Source organism: Neomonachus schauinslandi, chromosome 7, assembly GCF_002201575.2.
Source record: "Neomonachus schauinslandi chromosome 7, ASM220157v2, whole genome shotgun sequence".
NCBI lineage: Eukaryota > Metazoa > Chordata > Mammalia > Carnivora > Phocidae > Neomonachus > Neomonachus schauinslandi.
The window spans coordinates 15,943,141-15,959,754 of record NC_058409.1 but is presented as its reverse complement, the minus strand read 5'-3'; the positions used below and the strand labels follow the sequence as shown (position 1 = coordinate 15,959,754).

The 16,614-nt window shown below is 48.9% G+C and overlaps 1 protein-coding gene across 1 annotated transcript; it reads left to right on the top strand.

Moving 5' to 3' along the window:
• The first annotated feature begins 1,208 nt into the window (after positions 1 to 1,208).
• Positions 1,209 to 14,689, top strand: PPIC (peptidylprolyl isomerase C). The gene is made up of 5 exons (XM_021701837.1): positions 1,209 to 1,380; positions 7,595 to 7,708; positions 8,169 to 8,262; positions 10,618 to 10,802; positions 14,052 to 14,689. Exons 1-5 carry the CDS (start codon positions 1,264 to 1,266, stop codon positions 14,178 to 14,180), a joined length of 639 nt encoding a protein of 212 aa, XP_021557512.1. The 5' UTR covers positions 1,209 to 1,263; the 3' UTR covers positions 14,181 to 14,689.
• Positions 14,690 to 16,614: the final 1,925 nt, after the last annotated feature.

The following is a 16,614-nucleotide window of genomic DNA, read 5'->3' as shown; positions in this document are numbered from 1 at the left end:
TGCGTCGGTTTCCCTGCTCAGTGGGGAGTCTGCTTCTCCCTCTGTCCCTCTCCCAACTCATTCTCTCAAATAAATAAAATCTTAAAAAAAAAAAAGAAAAAAAAGAAATGGTTCCAGTGTAATTTTACATCTACACTTACACGTAGGAATGCCATCTGCTTACCCAAGGAAAATCTTGGCTTGAAGGTCATGGCAGCCACTCAGAAAACCAAGAGAATTTGTAGTTATTTGTTATTATTATTAATTTGTAGTTAATTTTGGAGCTAGTACTCCAGCATTAAAAAGTTTTAAGTCCTAATTCGGAAAGCACTGAGTTTTAAAATAACGTTTTCCTGATTATAAAATACTTACATGCTCAATATAGAACACCTGGGAAATCAGAAAATTACAAAGAAAGCAAAAATCCGTAATTCTATCACGATAGCTTCTGTAAATGCTTTGGTACGTTTCTCTCCATTAAAAAAAAAAAGGCTTCATGTATTTATTTTCACAGCTGAGATCAAAATTTCTGTATGATTTTGCAGCCTGAGTTTCCATTAAAAAATACAACGAATTTTCCCCGTATCATTAAATCATCTTCCTACACCCAATTCATAAGTTTGTAAAAATTGTATCTCCAACTTGAATCATCTCAGTGAAGGGTCACTCATCACATGTAATCGAGTCAACCCATCCAGGGGTCCCAAAGCTCTGAAAGGCGTCCAGCATTTTAGGCTAAAGTCTTCGATGAGCTCCCATGAACCTGACAGGTGCGGCGGGGGCTCCTCCAAGGGCAGCAGCGATCACAGACCCGAACCGGTCTGCAGAGCCTCCCGCCCCGCAGCGCGCAAGCTGCCAGGCGGACTCCGAGCGCCAAGAGTCCTGAACTTTCGGCCAGGTTTAACACGCGCCTACGCCGGTGAGTTGCCGGAAATGCCCCGCGCGCACCCCGCAGCTCCGGGGCCCCGAGCGTCCGCGCCTCTCTGGGGCACCGCGCCCGAGCCAAGCGGACTGCCGGCCCCCAGCGCCCTGCGCCCCCGCCGCTGGAGCGTCCGTCGGCCCGGGCTTCGGCCTCCGCAGCGCGCCGCGCCCAGTCCCTGGCCGGTCGCTGGGCTGAACTTGGGAGAAGCGCGCCCCAGGTTCCGGCACTGCCCCGACCGCCTCAGCCCATCAACCCCCCCACCCCAACCGGGAGCGCGCAGGCGCAGCGGCCCGGGAGTCCAGCCAACGGTCCCGGAGGCTGAGGTGGCGTCCGAGCCGCTGTCGCCACCGCCACCGCTCGCCATGGGCCCGGGGCCCCGGCTGCTGCTCCCTCTCGCGCTTTGCGTGGGGCTCGGCGCGCTCGCGCCTTCTGCGGGGGCCTCGGGCGTCAGCAGGCGAGGCCCCACCGTGACGGCCAAGGTGACTGATTGGCGGGCAGCAAATTGCCCTCGCGCGGGCCAGGGGGACGGGGGAGCTTTGGGGACTGGGTCCTCGGTGTCCGCGGCGGCGAGGAGGGGGCTTCCCGGGCGCGGAGGACGCGAGGCGGCCGCGGGGCTCAGGGGGAGGGGGCTGCCGGCGCGCGGGGACCGCGCTGTCCGGGGCGACTTGGGGGCGCTGGGCCGAGCAGTTTGAACTTAGTCTCTGGGCTGGTGGTCCGACGTGACCTGCCGGGGGCGGGGGGGGGGGGGGGGGGAAGCTTCCGGAACCAGGGGGCCCTTTCTCCGGGAGGGGGGCGGCCCGAGTACTTCCTCCGCGTTGGGAAGGCCAGGGGATGGAAGGAGGAAGAAGGCGGGCGGGGGCGGGCGGGGGCGGGCGGAAGAGACGCGCTCCGAGCCGCGGGGGTGCAGTGGGCGGCCGCCACCGCTGTCACCCGGCCTGGAGGAGCCCGGGCCCAGGCCCTGGCCGGGGGGTGTCCGGGCAAGCGTTCGGAACCCTGCTGTAGCGAGAGGCTGTCTTCCCGCCGTGGGGGAGAGGTGCGCTTAATTACACTTGGACTTTTTTACACTTTGGACCCTGAGCTTGGGAAGGTGCTAGCACGCACAGCCTCTGAATCTCTATAGGGGATGGGCGGGGGAGACTGATGGGGGGCGGGGGAATCTGCCTGGGACCGCCTCTCTCCACCGTCGGTGCTTTTTTTCCAGCATATTTACCCAGGTTAGAAGATAATGGGAGGGTGTGGAGGGTGTGGGGAGAGACAGAGCGAGGGAGGAAGGAAGGGAGGGAATTTGGTGCCCTTGATAACCACTTCTAGAAAAACCCACTGGCGGCAGTGTCTTGGAATCTGGAAGGAGGGGCAGCTGCAAGTTGTTTTAATAGTAAGTCCGGTGTTTGCCAGTGGGAATGATACTACTGAACCAGTAGTAGAGTGCTTAAGTCCTCTACCACAGACCCCAGCTGGGGTGGGGGGTGGGGGGTCCGGACAATGAGGGCCGTGCGGAGAGGGAGGTCACCCCAACATCTGATGTAGCTTGAGAATGAACAGCAAGGCTTTACCAGGCTGCAGTTAGTGTGTGTGTGAGAGAGAGAAACTTAGCCCCACTGTTTCGAGCACCTCCTCTGCCCAGCCCCTTGGTATTTGGGGCATATCTAGTTTTGAGAAATGGCTTGTCCAAGGCCATAGAGCTGAGAGGGTGGGGGAGACAGAGTCTTTCAGTCTGCACATACAATTTGGGTCTCTCGGGATATAACTGTAAGCATAACATTCATAAAATGATGAAGAACATATAGTAAACCTCTCCTGTCTGCAGGGGCTAAGTTCCAAGACCCCCAGTGGATTCTGAAACCAGGAGAGCACTGAACCCATATACTATGTTTTTTCCTATACATACATACCAATGAGAAAGTTTAATTTATAAATTAGGCACAGTAAGAGATTAACAATCATAACTGATAATAAAATAGAATTATAACACTATATTGTAAGAAGTTACGTGAATGTCGTCTTTCTCAAAATATCTTACTGCACTCACCTTTCCTCTTGCGACGCGAGGTGATGAAGTATCTACCTGATGAGATGAAGTGAGGTGACCCAGGTGTTAGGCTCCTCATCTTCTGCCCGCAGCTCACAAGGAGAACCATCTGCTTTGGGCCCACGGTTAAGGTGAATAACTGAACCTTGGGAAAATGGAAACCGTGGATAAGGGGGCGGGGACTATTGTAAGTCCGTCTCTAGCCTGGGTGACATTTAAAAATACCTGGAGGATAAGAAAAACCAGCCTGGCCATCACTTGGGAGGCGAAGGGAGCTGCATGCACAAGGGCTCTGGCCAGGAAAGCCATCAGTGTTCAAAGGACAGAGAGAGGGGACAGGCTCCAGCCCAGGGGTGAGTGGCCTGTCTTGAGATAAGGCTGGAAGGGTCAGCAGCCGCAAAATCGTGCGGGGCCTTGGAGGCCACAGTTAGGAGCAGGTCTTGCGGTAGTTAATCTTCTAATTTGAGGTCTTAGTCTAAGTGCAGTTAGAGCTCCTGGGTTTTAAGCATGGGACTGGCATCATCTCATACATGCTTTTCAACAGTGACTGTGGTCGCTCGGCGGAGAGTGAAGTGGGAGGTCATTCAGGCTCCGTGTCAGAGTCCAGATGGCGATGGCATGGATTTGGGTGGTGGCCGTGGAAATGGGGAGCAAGGCGGAGGGACGTGAAACAAATGTTCTGCAGTGTAACTAACAGGACTTGCTGATGGTTTAGATGGGGGTGGGGGAAAGGAAGTAGAATTGCCAGATAAAATACAAGATTCCCAGTGAGGTGTGACTTTCAGATAAACATGAATCAGTTCCTGCTGTGAGTGTATCACCTGCGGTATTTGGGAACAGACTTCCCCAGGGAAGCTTTTAAACCTACCCAGTGCAGAGACCCACCCCGATCAGGTCAGTCACAATTTGTGTGCCACCCCGGGCTGGAAATGTCTACAGGGGGCGCGGAGAAGGGAGGAAGCTGGTGGCTACAGGAGGGGAAGTTGGAGCATCTCTGCCCCTCGGCTGGGGTGCTGTCACTGAGCAAGTTTTCCTGCACTCAACTGTCAGTAATAGATCTCCATTCCCTTCCTACCAAATTTATCGTGAAGTTCTAAAAGCTAGTGGTGTAGGCGAGTCTTCTACAGATTTGACCCTGTCGAATGACTTTTTCAATGGACTCTTTAAAACAAGTCAATATACGGGAAAATAGAGACATTAAAAATTATTTCTCTGAGGGGCGCTCGGGTGGCTCAGTCGGTTAAGCATCTACCTTCGGCTCAGTGGGGAGCCTGCACCCCCCCCCCCCGCTTGTGTGCTTGCTCTCTCTAGCTCCCTGTCAAATAAATAAATACAATTTTTTTAAAAAATCGAATTACTTCTCTGAGTTCAGAGAAGTTGATAAATTGGCCATTGCTCTAATGTTTTCCCCAGCAGTCCTTTCTTTTTCCTCCGATTGCATTTAAAATTGGAATCTGGAATAATAAAAGTGGGCGCCTGGGTGGCTCAGTTGGTTAAGCGACTGCCTTCGGCTCAGGTCATGATCCTGGAGTCCCAGGATCGAGTCCCAGGATCGAGTCCCGCATCGGGCTCCCTGCTCGGCAGGGAGTCTGCTTTGCCCTCTGACCCTATCCCCTCTCATGTGTTCTCTCTCATTCTCTCTCTCTCAAAATAAATAAATAAAATCTTAAAAAAAAAAAAAAATTGGAATCTGGAATAAGAGAGGCCTGAGGCACTGTCCCCCCAGGGCCTTCAGTGGCCACCAGCTCAGCGGCCTGTGCAGCCCAGCCCTGGAGCCTCGGGTCCACACTCTGGCTCACTGGTCTCAACATCCCCCGAATAGGCATTTGCCACCCTGCACTTCTCAGCAGATGCCAGGGGTTCTGGGCAAGGTCAGGCACGTAGACTAGAAAGAATAATGCTGCCATCTTTCCAGCTGCATTCATGCATGGCCCAACTTGCTGGCACTTTCTAGAGCATGGAGTGGCTACACAGCCTGGTGCCCCGGGGCAGGTGATTTAATGTGTGAAGCTCCATTTCCTTCTCCTTAAGTGGAGACACAGATAATATCTACCTACAGGTTTTTTTTTTTTTGCATATTAGATGTGATAAAGCAGGTAAAGTGCTTAGCCATGATTTAAGAGGTCAATTGTTAGTGTTATTTATGTTACCTTATTAATGCTCCCGTGAAATTGCAGCCCTGAAAAGAAGGGTCATCTGTTGAACAGATGAGGAACAGGAGCTCAGAGTTCAATTAAGTTGCCCAAGGTCCCCTAGCCAGTTAGTGGTGCAGCGGGGGTGTGAGAACAGTTGGCTCTTGTACTTGGCGTCTGCCCTAGCTGCTCTGGAAATGGAAGGAAGCAGGATTAACCCTACAGGGGTTAGGATCAAGCTGTGTGAGTGACTGCTTCCTCTTCCCTCTTTTCTCTACCTCCAGTGGCCCATCATTTTCAAATGACTTTCAAAGGCAGCCCTCGGGGGGAAAAAAGAAATGACTGAGCTTACTCCTGAAGTGCAGTGTGGAATCCAGTTACCACCTCTGCCAGGAAGCCCACCCTGATCCCCACAGATAATCATCACCTCTACCCATGACATTTCATCTGTACTTATCTTGTTATAAAACCAGATTTTCCATTATATTATAGCTACTTACGTATGTGTTTTCTGTGGGACTGTAACCTCCCTGCGGCTAGGGGCTTTGCAGCCTCACCCCGTGTCCAGAAAAGGGCCTGGCCCCAAGGGCACGCAAGCAGTCAGAGATATTCTCAGGGTGATAGAGGGCAGTGGGAGAGGGTTTGCCTGGCAGCCACCTTGGGTCCCCTGCACAAAGAGCCCATTTCCTGCCCTGGTGCTTTGGCTCCAGAAGGAACCCTGCCCGGTGCAGCTCATGCCCATTCTTGTCCCCGGAGGCCGCTCCCCGCCCTTCTCCAGGATGCCTTCCCTCAGCCCTTAGCGTCCCTCCAGCCTGGGGATACAGCGTTCCTGTGACCCAGGAAGATGTGACTTTCTCATTTGCACCAGAGTCAGGAAAACTCTGCTGTATTTTCATGCTGTCAGTCACGAAGCGGAAGGACCCTGAAGTTTGCAGGGGGGAAAATCGTATTAGTATGTGTGCGAGGCTGCGCATCAGAATGGCAGATTTTTATTGAAGAGTTTTGCTGGGTGACAGGCCCTTTTTCTTCGCCTTCTCCCGCTGCTCTCCGCGTTCTATGCTTCTTGCTGTCCAAACATCCACAGGCTTTATTTTCTCTTCTGTAGGTTAAAAAGTCTGGCAGGCGTTTCTAGTGTCTTGTATGGCATTCCTTTAAGATGATGTTCCCTGATTCTTCTCCCGGGGCTGCTTCATCATTCCCTGTTCCTGAATTTACTCCTGGGCTTGGAAATCCCTTTGGAGAAGCTGCTTCTCTTTGATACCAGCCCTGCGTGACCCAGCTTGTGGCATCCTGTCCCCGGGCCATGCCAAACTGTCACCCTCAAGTGCACCGCCTCATCTCCAGGGCACGGTCTTTGATACAGTCTATAAAGTTCTGCCGTATAAATAATAATACAGTTCCGGCTGCTGTGGCCATGTGAACATTCAAAAATGCCACACGGAGCACTAAATATCACATCAACCCATGACAGACAGGCTGATGTATTGGCAGAAGCTCTTGTCTTGCGCTAAAGCTTGACAGTCTTTACTTCATGATTTTTCTAACCTGTAAGACATCTTTTTTCTTTGACAACCCTTCTTATATTTTTTAAAGCCATCTCTCGAATGTCTTTTTTTTTTTACCCATTCAAACAGTAAATTGGTTCATATCATCTAAACCTGCTAATAGAATGCCCTTCGACTCCGTAGCCTTTTCAAGCATTCCATCTGCGTCATCCTAACACGGTGATTTGTGAAGCAAAACGTGTATCATTTCATTTTGGATGAAACAGTTTTTTAAAACTCATTTCAGGGAACCTGTAGGGTTCATCGGCACACAACATGACTCACACTCACTTCTGGGTACGTGCTTTCTTTCATCTATTCTAACGTGTTGTGCCGCAGAGAGACCACAGTGTCCCCGCGGGACTTTGGGGGCATGAGGACTGAGCTGGGCATCGGAGTGGGCAGGGCAGATGGCTCTGTCGGGGCTCTGGACGAGGCTGGGGACCTGGAGCCTTACGGAGTCCGAAGTGAGTGGCAGGCCTTTTGGAGGACTTGCTGTGCGTTTTGATGTCTTGCAGTTCCCTTGACAGCAGGTGTCTACTGAGCACTCCCTGGGAATTGGGCACGGGTCGAAGTTACAAAAAAATAAATCTTCTCTCCTTACCTGTTGTTCTCTCCTGCCAAGATCAAGAGCATCACCTTTCAGAAGAGCACAAAGCTGGGAAGGGGGAGGTCGCCACAGTGCTACCCTGGGTGTGGAGTTCTCAGAGACGTCACTGGCTGACTAGGGACCGTGCTGAGTCAAATTTCAAACCCAGCGCCTCCGTGTGGTGCCTGGCCCATAGGGGGTGCTCACTAAATGTTGGCGGAATGAACGTTTTTACAGGTGGAATGAAGCCACAAGATGGTTGTAGAGCTCCTTTGTCACCTGCTGGCGGGGGAAGGGCTCTTGCATCTGGATGCATTCTCAGGTTGTACCTTTCATTTCACTCCTACTCGGGGCTTTTCCCCGTTGTAACCCTCTGCTCTGCTGTTCACCCACACGCAGGTCTTCTTCGATGTGAGGATTGGAGACAAAGATGTTGGCAGAATTGTGATTGGCCTCTTTGGAAAGGTTGTGCCCAAGACTGTGGAAAATTTTGTCGCGCTCGCAACAGGGGAGGTATGTCTCAGTTTTGGATCCCTTAAATGTGCATGGGAGGGGGTCTTCCTTCTTTGAAGCCCAGCATAAAGATGTCTTCCGGGAAAATGAGTGTTGATTGAGCAGGTCTGATGAACCTGAGACATCTTACATATTTTACTTTATTTTCCTACCAAATCTTACTCTTTGGGTGCTCAGTGTCCTCGGGGTTCTAGAAATTGAGGGGAAGCAATCAGCACATGAGAATGCAGATTGCTCTCTTTTCACTTATTCACATTAATACCCTACTTCCACGGTTGATTTATTACTTTATTTTGGGTCTGTCAGTGATTACATTTCTACCAGAAAATCATTGCAGGGACCTAATTCTGTAGGTAGTTTGTGTCGTTTTCTCATTTAGTCACATCCAGGTAAACACTGGGGTTCATCTTGCAGTATGGGTTGTATCTACTCGTATATTCAATTGACATAATCTCTTTAGAAAGGATACGGCTATAAAGGAAGCAAATTTCATCGCGTCATCAAAGATTTCATGATTCAAGGAGGAGACTTCACGAGTGGGGACGGCACCGGCGGTAACCATGTCTTTTGTATTTCTCCTTTTCGCTTACCAAACTGAAACCCAAGATCAAGTCCGTGCATTCACCCCCTGAGTTGAATTCCCAGACATATGAAACAAATTCCTCATGACTACAAACTAATTCTTCAGAAGGACAGGGTTTGGGGGGCCTCATCTCCCAAAATGTAATTACAGGTACGAATGAGTGAGGCCTCCTCACTTGAAACAGTATTGCTCTGGCTCATTATCTTTCCATAGTGGAGATATATTCATCCAGGAGACGGCTCTGCATTTATTAACATGCTAGACTCCCAGTAGGCAGCAGTAGAGAAAGATGCCCGGCACGGAAAGGAAAGGTCGAATACGAAAGTGTGCGCACACTGCGGGACAGCCAGCTCCCGACACGGATGTGGTGGAGGAGGGCTGGGGGAAGCATGCCCGAAGGGAGAGACCGGAGTTGAGGTGGCAGGATTGCAGGTGGATTTACCCCCTTTTTTCCAAATTCTTTCATATTGTTGTCCGCTTTTTCAACAATAATAATAAAAGTAATCAATGAGTTGTCAAAATTATAATATACATTTTTATAAGCCAAGTTAGAGTTCTGTAAAGCACAAATAGTTAAATTTATGGACCATCACATATCCCTGAGCTGATTGTTCCTCACGGGGGACTGCACATACCCAAGCTCTCTGGGCTGTTTTCCCTCAGAACTGTAGTGAGTCCTTTTCCTGAACACACACGCTATAGCTAACTACATTAGGATTTAAATTTACTTCAAGTTTAAGATTTTTAATTTGGCAAGTACTCATTCTGATGGGTATGAAATTGCTAACTTTTTAAAGAAACCCTTGGGCCCATTTTCAAGCACGATAGCTAATTTTATGTTTATCGCAATGATTTACTTATAACAAAAAGGCTGCCATTAAACCCTTGGATTTGCCAGGGCCTTCAGGAGAATTACTTTTAGTCCTTGCAAAAACGCTGCAGGGTATGGGGATAGAGAATGGAGCAGAGAAACCCAGTCAGGTTACTTGGGTCCGTGGGGTGGGAGAGGATGCCCGGGAGAGCAGCCCTCCCTCCCCCCGCTGCTGCAGAGCTGGGTGCCCCTGGAGGAGTGTGCAGCTCCCAGGAGCAATGCCCTGGACCCTGGCGTCCCACGCTCCCACCCTGGGGCCCAGCAGGAACAGTGACTGAGCTTTCCTGTGTCCTCGTTTCTGACGTGTCTCTCTCCCTTTGCCTTCCCTGCCGTGTGCGTGTGTGTGTGTGTGCGCGTGCGCCACGCACCAATGTAAGTGTGTGCACACGGGTCTTGCATTAAAATTCTCTTGAGTTTTGTAGGAAGGACCTTTTGGGTCACTTACGTTCAGCCTAGACCTTTCTGTGAGCAGAGCTTTCCTTCCAGGACACGTCGTCTGTCACTGACCAGTCCGCTCTAAATTGCCTGCCTTTGGTAGCCACTTCTGGTCCGTCCAGCCGAGCCAGGATTTCGAGGTTGGCAACCGATGGGTGAAGAGCCAAGCAGAAAGGGAGGAGGCGGGCATGACACGCATTCCAGGTGTTGGAGGACAGAGCAGACGCTTCTCATGGTCTGTACTGTTCTCTTAGGGCAGAAGCGGGTGCTGCTCTCCTTGTTGTTGGGCTCGAACTCCAGTCCCCATGGCCGCGTCTGGCTCTTCCGCTCCAGGTCGGCTCGCTCGGTGCTCCCGGTGCCGGGCCCTTCTGCAGCCTGGTGAGCCTGGAAGGTGTCGGGCCCACGACGGCCCGGCTGGCCGCCCTGGCTCCGGCGGGGACGCAGGCAAGAGCCGCAGCTGTAGGGTCCAAAAGCCATGGGACTGCCAGGTTCTGCGGCACAGTTTTCGCAGTTTTCACGCTCTGAAACCTCGGTTTCCTCACTTACAGTGGGACTGAGAAGACTGTTCGGCAGGGGTGTGAGAATTAGCTAAGGGTGTTTATTAAGTGCTGATCACACCAGGGTTGGGTGCTGAGGCGGGAGTGACGTCAAGCTCGGGACAGACATGGCCCCCGTCAGATGGCTCATCCCGCTTTCCGCGTGGCTTAACGCGCTTCTGATTTCAGAGTGAAATCGTTGACTTGTTTGGTTGGGGTCCTGCTTTGAGGCCAGAGGATGGTGCCAGCTTTAAGGCTTTTTGTGTGTTTATCTGAGTCTCTGGTGCCCTGCTTCCCAAAGGAGTGAATTTATCACTTCTTTTATTTCTCCTTATGCTTGACCATCTTTTCCCCATCCCCATGTCCTGTAGGGTTCTATTAACCAAATCTATTAAAACCTTATGGTTCCCTTTGAAGAATTTACTTTCATATAACTTCTGGTGATTCTCCTCTTTTTTTTTTTTTTTAATTTTGTCTCACCCAGGTATAAGTATTTATGGTGAGACATTTCCAGATGAGAACTTCAGACTGAAGCATTATGGCATTGGGTGGGTCAGCATGGCCAACGCTGGGCCTGATACCAACGGTTCTCAGTTCTTCATCACCTTGACCAAGCCCACCTGGTTGGATGGCAAACATGTGGTATTTGGAAAAGTCATTGATGGAATGGTAATGTGATATGTTATTATGCCTCATTCAAAGCTTTATATTTATAGCGACAGTACCTTCAGTGATTTATTTTAATCTTAAAATGTGCTTGGTAGAGGTCCATCATTCTATGCTGACTTGCCTCTTCAAAGGTGAACTGTGTGTGGTATTTTAATTGTGAGGAGCACCAGGGCAGAAGATGGAGACTTGCCACGGAAAAATCGAGGGCTTAATCTATCTCACTACTTGATATAAATGGAAACTTTTTTTTTAATGTCACCAAATAAAACCCGGGCCCCATATGTGCATACAGTAGATTATTATTCCTTACAAAGGAAGGAAATCCTGTCACATGCTACAACACGGATGAACCTTAAATATGTGGAGTAAAATAAGTCAGTCACAAAAGACCGGATGATTCCACTTTTAAAGGGTATCTAGAGTCGTCAAATACCTGTAAAATGAAGTAGAATGGAGGTTGCCAGGTGCTGGTGGGAAGGAAGAAACGGGGAGTTGGTGTTCAGTGGGTACAGAGCTGCAGTTCTGCAAGAGAAAAAAAGTTCTGCAGATGAGTTGCACAATAATGGGAATATACTTAAGACTACGGCACTGTACACTTAGAAATAGATAAGGTGGTACATTTAGGTTTCTTACCACAATTGAAAATAAAATACTAAAAAAATCCCTCGAGGGGCGCCTGGGTGGCTCAGTCGTTAAGCGCCTGCCTTCGGCTCAGGTCATGATCCCAGGGTCCTGGGATCGAGCCCCGCATCGGGCTCCCTGCTCGGCGGGAAGCCTGCTTCTCCCTCTCCCAGTCCCCCTGCTTGTGTTCCCTCTCTCGCTGTGCCTCTCTCTGTCAAATAAATAAAATCTTTAAAAAAAAAAAAAAAATCCCTCGAGCACCACATGGTTGCATACCGAAACAAGTCCCCTCCAAAGACACAGTCAGGAGAGCAAACACAGTTACTGGAAGGAATTCAAATTCCTGCAGGTATGTCTCAAAGAATATCTCAGGGGTCCAATTCATAATCCAGAGAAACACTTCTTAAAATCCTTATTCTCCTCTGCTCCCAGCCTTTCTCCTCCCTAGCAGCTGCCCACAGAAGCTCTCCCAGCTCCTAAACTAGCAGGTGTAAGGTCTGCCCAACCCAACCATGGACCATTCCTGACCAGCCCCCCTTCCGTATTTGATTTGGTTTCATTTTCTTTTCTTTTTTTTTAATGGTTTTATTTATTTATTTGAGGGAGAGAGAGAGAACCAGAGAGAGAGCGAGCATGAATGGAGAGAGAGGGAGAGGGAGAAGCAGACTCCCCACTGAGCAGGGAGCCCAATGTGGGGCTCGATCCCAGGACCCTGGGATCATGACCTGAGCCGAAGGCAGACGCTTAACCGACTGAGCCACCCAAGTGTCCCCATTTTGTTTTATTTTCATGTGAGCCATTCTGTCTCTTCCATCCAAATGCAAGTGAACCAAGCTCGCTTGCAACAGTTCTTCCACAGCTTCTACCCCCATCCTGATTCTACCCATCAAAAAGCCAGGAACCGAGCTGACCCAGTCAGAACCTCCCTCACAAGGCAAGGAAGTGTTCAGCCTGAGCCGCCAAAGACAGGATTCTCGTTGGCAAGTGAGAGGAGAGGGAGCGAGGGCAGACACGTGTCACTTCATAGATCACTTTCCATCCTATCACAGTAAAGGACAGGCCTATATTCTCACGAGCCATAACTGTCCTTCGAGGCATCTATTCTCCCAGTAATGAATGCCAGCACTCTTCAAGTCTCTGACGGAACGATGCCTGTGAAGTGAGCTAAACACGCACGTGCCTGTGTTCCATCAGTTAGCGGTTTTGACCAGTGGACCGAACCGGGTTTTAAAAAGTTTAACTGTAACCAGGTTCAAACATTCATGCGACGAGTGTTTTTGAATACATCGTGCTAACCTGTAGCAGAAATGAAGAGTGCAGGTGTTGTGGTTTCTTCTTCGGGTCATGGTTTTTCCTCTCACTCTCTAGATCTTCTGTCTTCTTGCTCTACCCGACTGTACCAACTTCCTTCCCCCCGCTGGGCTGTGTCCTGGAAGACCCGCTGCCTGGGCCTAGAGGAACAGTCCTTAACATTTTATGAGTCCTAGACTTCTTTGAGAAATTAATGCAAACTATAGACTTTCTCTCCAGGAGGAAAAAAACTGTGTGTATGTGTGTGTGTTTTACACCGTTTCAAGGAATTTTCAGACTCTCCTGAATTCCAACACAGACGTCACCTGGGTTGCTTTGTTAATGCTACACTTTTCTGGAACTCGCCTAGACGTACAGAATCAGAACGTCCAGAGATGGGCCCACCAATAAGCATTTTTAAAAACTGTTGGAAAATATACATAGAGATTTCCATTTTAACTCGAAATGAGCATTTTTTAAAACGTTGCACGTTTAAAAATCAGGTGGGGAGCCACTGCTTTAGGCATATGTGTGTACACGTGTGCACAGACACAATGTTTAGCAATATATATGATTATTATTGGAAGCACGCTGGTCTTTTAAGTTCACCTAAACTGGCCAGTGATTGGGTCAGGTGGCACCATGTCCGAGGCAAAGAGACAGCTTGTTGCTATTTTTGTCTCGGCCCCGTGTGGGAAACCAGCCAGAAGCCAACATTCCTAGTCCTGGACCAGTCCTCCCTCCTTCAGTGTGAAGCTCAAGGTGGTACCTGGGATGTGCAGCCATCCAGGGTAGAGAAAGAGCCTTCACACCACTGTGGGGGTGGGGTCTCTCACTCCACCTGTAGCTTAAGGGCTTGGGTCAGCTTTAAAACGGGCAAACCCAGAACTAGCTCCACTTCTAAATCTACTTTCTGACCCAGTTTCTTATGCCTACACCGTTTACAGGGTATCATTGAAGCGGACTCATATTCCATGTTAACTCTTACATTGGGGTATGAAGTGGGTAGAAATACATTTTATTAGAGCTATGTGTTTATGAAAATATTATTTTTAGAATATAAAATGCTAATTAAAAGAAGTGAGGAAATATACAAATATGTTCTTTCAGTAGCAAGGTGGTGGGTAAGCACTATTCTGTTATATATACATTTCCTGAATATTTTAAGTTTTCCGTAGTTGGCTTGCATGACTTTTGTATCATACCAAAAACAACAACAACAACAACAACAACAAACCTGGTTTCCTACTTGGGCTTTCAGACTAGGCATTGATTTCACCTGTGATCCGCACAGTTACTGGTGAGAAGTGAACCAGGGGTCTGCTTTTCTCTCACCAGACCGTGGTCCACTCCATAGAACTCCAGGCAACTGATGGCCATGACCGTCCGCTCACCACCTGCTCCATCATCAACAGCGGCAAGATAGACGTGAAGACCCCCTTTGTGGTTGAGGTCGCTGACTGGTGATACAACGGGCAGAAAACGAGAAACACACTCTGGCAGGGATGTGTGTGTGTGCGTGTGTGTCTTTTAATTCTCCAAAGTTACTGTTTTGCTTTGTTTCCTCACTTCTGTGTTTCACCCCCGATCACAGGAAAGTTCAGAACATCAACCACTCCGTGTTTAGTTTGCATGAATTGTGGTAAATCACTTGTTTAGGGACTTGGCACTTAAAAGACCTATGCCCTTCCTCCAGTGGTGCTATTTTTAAACTAGAAAACTTTGTATTGTCTGTTTTCTTTTGAAGAACACAATCATTATTTTGCTGAATTAACTGTGATGCCCAAGTTGAGTGACGCTGAAGATTTGTCTGAAGAAGACTGGGGACGTAAAGTTTGTTATTTTGTATTCAAACAAATTCTTTGCAGGTAAAGGGAGATTTGATGAGTGTAATCTGTAATCTGATATATGTCATAGGGACTTTTACCTGATAAAAGGTGCTTTTGTGTTCTCTATATTAAATGCTTTTTATATCGGTCAACTCTTTTTGCAAGTCTTTTTTTTTTTAAAGTTCTTTAAAAAATTCATGACAAAAATATATGTACTCTGATGTTAACAATGAACAGAATGGAGAGGGTTCTGTCAATCAGAATGCTAACGCAACTGGATAATTTGGGATAGGAATGCACAGAAATGATGCCTAACCACATCTCAAATACCTGAGCAGATTAATTTACTAATTTTTACTCACTGTAACAAGATCCCTTGAGTTGAGTTGTAACAAAAAGGCTTTTTTTTTTTTTTTCACTTACACAAGGAGCATGAAGATTCGCACTGTACTTAAACCAAATGGGAAAGTGGAACCCTGCTGGGGCCTTGTAACATTCCTGGCTGGAACAGAGCACCTGATCTCTGTTCAAATGGGAGTGATATCTCTTTGAAAACAGCCCCGTTGCTTCTCCTCTAGGACCCGCGGAGTGAGGACTCCAAGAATTCCATCTAATTCCATCTCATCAATAAAAAAAGAAGATATAAGAAGTAAATAAATTTTGACAACTACCTTTTTTTAAAAATTCCATCTCCATGGGACGTCTGGGTAGCTCATTCGGTTAAATGTCTGCCTTTGGCTCAGGTCATGATCCTAGGGTCCTGGGACCGAGTCAGAGTTGGGCTCCCTGCTCAGCGGAGAGTCGGCTTCTCTCCCTCTGCCCCTTCCCCCACTCGTGAGCGCTCTCTCTCTCTCTCTCTCTCTCACTCACTCACTCTCTCAACTCTTTAAAAAAAAATTCCATCTCTTGAGCTGTATTCTTTTTTTTTTTTAAGATTTTATTTATTTATTTGACAGCTAGAGAGGGAACACAAGCAGGGGGAGTGGGAGAGGGAGAAGCAGGCTTCCCGCTGAGTGGGGAGCCTGATGCGGGGCTCGATCCCATGACCTGAGCCGAAGGCAGACGCTTAACGACTGAGCCACCCAGGCGCTCCTCTTGAGCTGTAGTCTAAGAAAACTGTTTAAACAGGAGATGAGATGAAATGAGCATTCTCAGGTAATCACTACAACCCTCTTGGTGAGCAATTTATTTTCTAACAAAAATTTACTAAAGACCTTTGATATGCCAGGTACCAGTTTTGAGTTTTGGAATATCGCAGATGACAATGAGAAAAGGACCTCAGGGAACCTACATTCTAGAGGCAGAGACAGAATAAATAAGGTGACAAAAAGCATGCTGATGGTGTGTAGAAGACATGCCCAATTGTGCTGGGGTGGCTGGGAGGGCGGCTGGGAGGGGAGCGCTGGGTGAGGGGTCTGGGAAGGCCTCCTGAGGGGCAGAAAGAGTAGGGAGCAGTCTGGCAGCACGGCGGGCCTTCCCGGCAGAGAGGGAAGCTGAAGTAATGAGGGTCCTGAGGTGAGAAGGAGCGGGTTCCAGGGCCTGCTGGAGCCTGAGAGGTCAGAGGACCCAGGCTGAGACTGGACTGTTCTGGGCCTGGGTGCCAGGGTCGAGTTCTTCCCTGATGCACAGTACAATGGGGAGCTATTGGTGTTCAGCTGGGGCAGGACATGAGTTGGTATGCACTTAAGAAAGATGATTTCGTCTGCCACAAGGAGGATTTTTATAGGGGAGCTAGCATACACATCCAGAAACTCAAAACATTCACATCCTTTGAAGTCCTATTCCTGGGACGTTGCTCCGGAACGTGACATCAAATTGTCATGGGCATCACTGGCCAGTCCAGCATCCAGTCCCTGTGGCCTGGGGATGGCCACCCATTTTCTTTGGGGAATCAGAGTATTCCCTCAAGCACTTCCTCTTAGTAGGGGAGGCCGACCCTACGGATGGGTACATACGTGACCTGGCAAACTCATTTTTAGCTCACTTGATAATTATTTATTGAGTGCTGGGTAGAGCTGCTAACAGGCAGCCATTGTGGTTCCCATGAAAGGAGACAAATGATTCAAACATAC

What these genes read in the sequence shown, in the direction of transcription:
- PPIC (XM_021701837.1), top strand. Translation starts at nt 1,264, where the DNA reads ATGGGCCCGGGGCCCCGGCTGCTGCTCCCTCTCGCGCTTTGCGTGGGG. An exon ending in GCCCCACCGTGACGGCCAAG is followed by an intron (nt 1,381 to 7,594) that starts GTGACTGATTGG and finishes ACCCACACGCAG; the next exon opens with GTCTTCTTCGATGTGAGGAT. An exon ending in TCGCGCTCGCAACAGGGGAG is followed by an intron (nt 7,709 to 8,168) that starts GTATGTCTCAGT and finishes TAATCTCTTTAG; the next exon opens with AAAGGATACGGCTATAAAGG.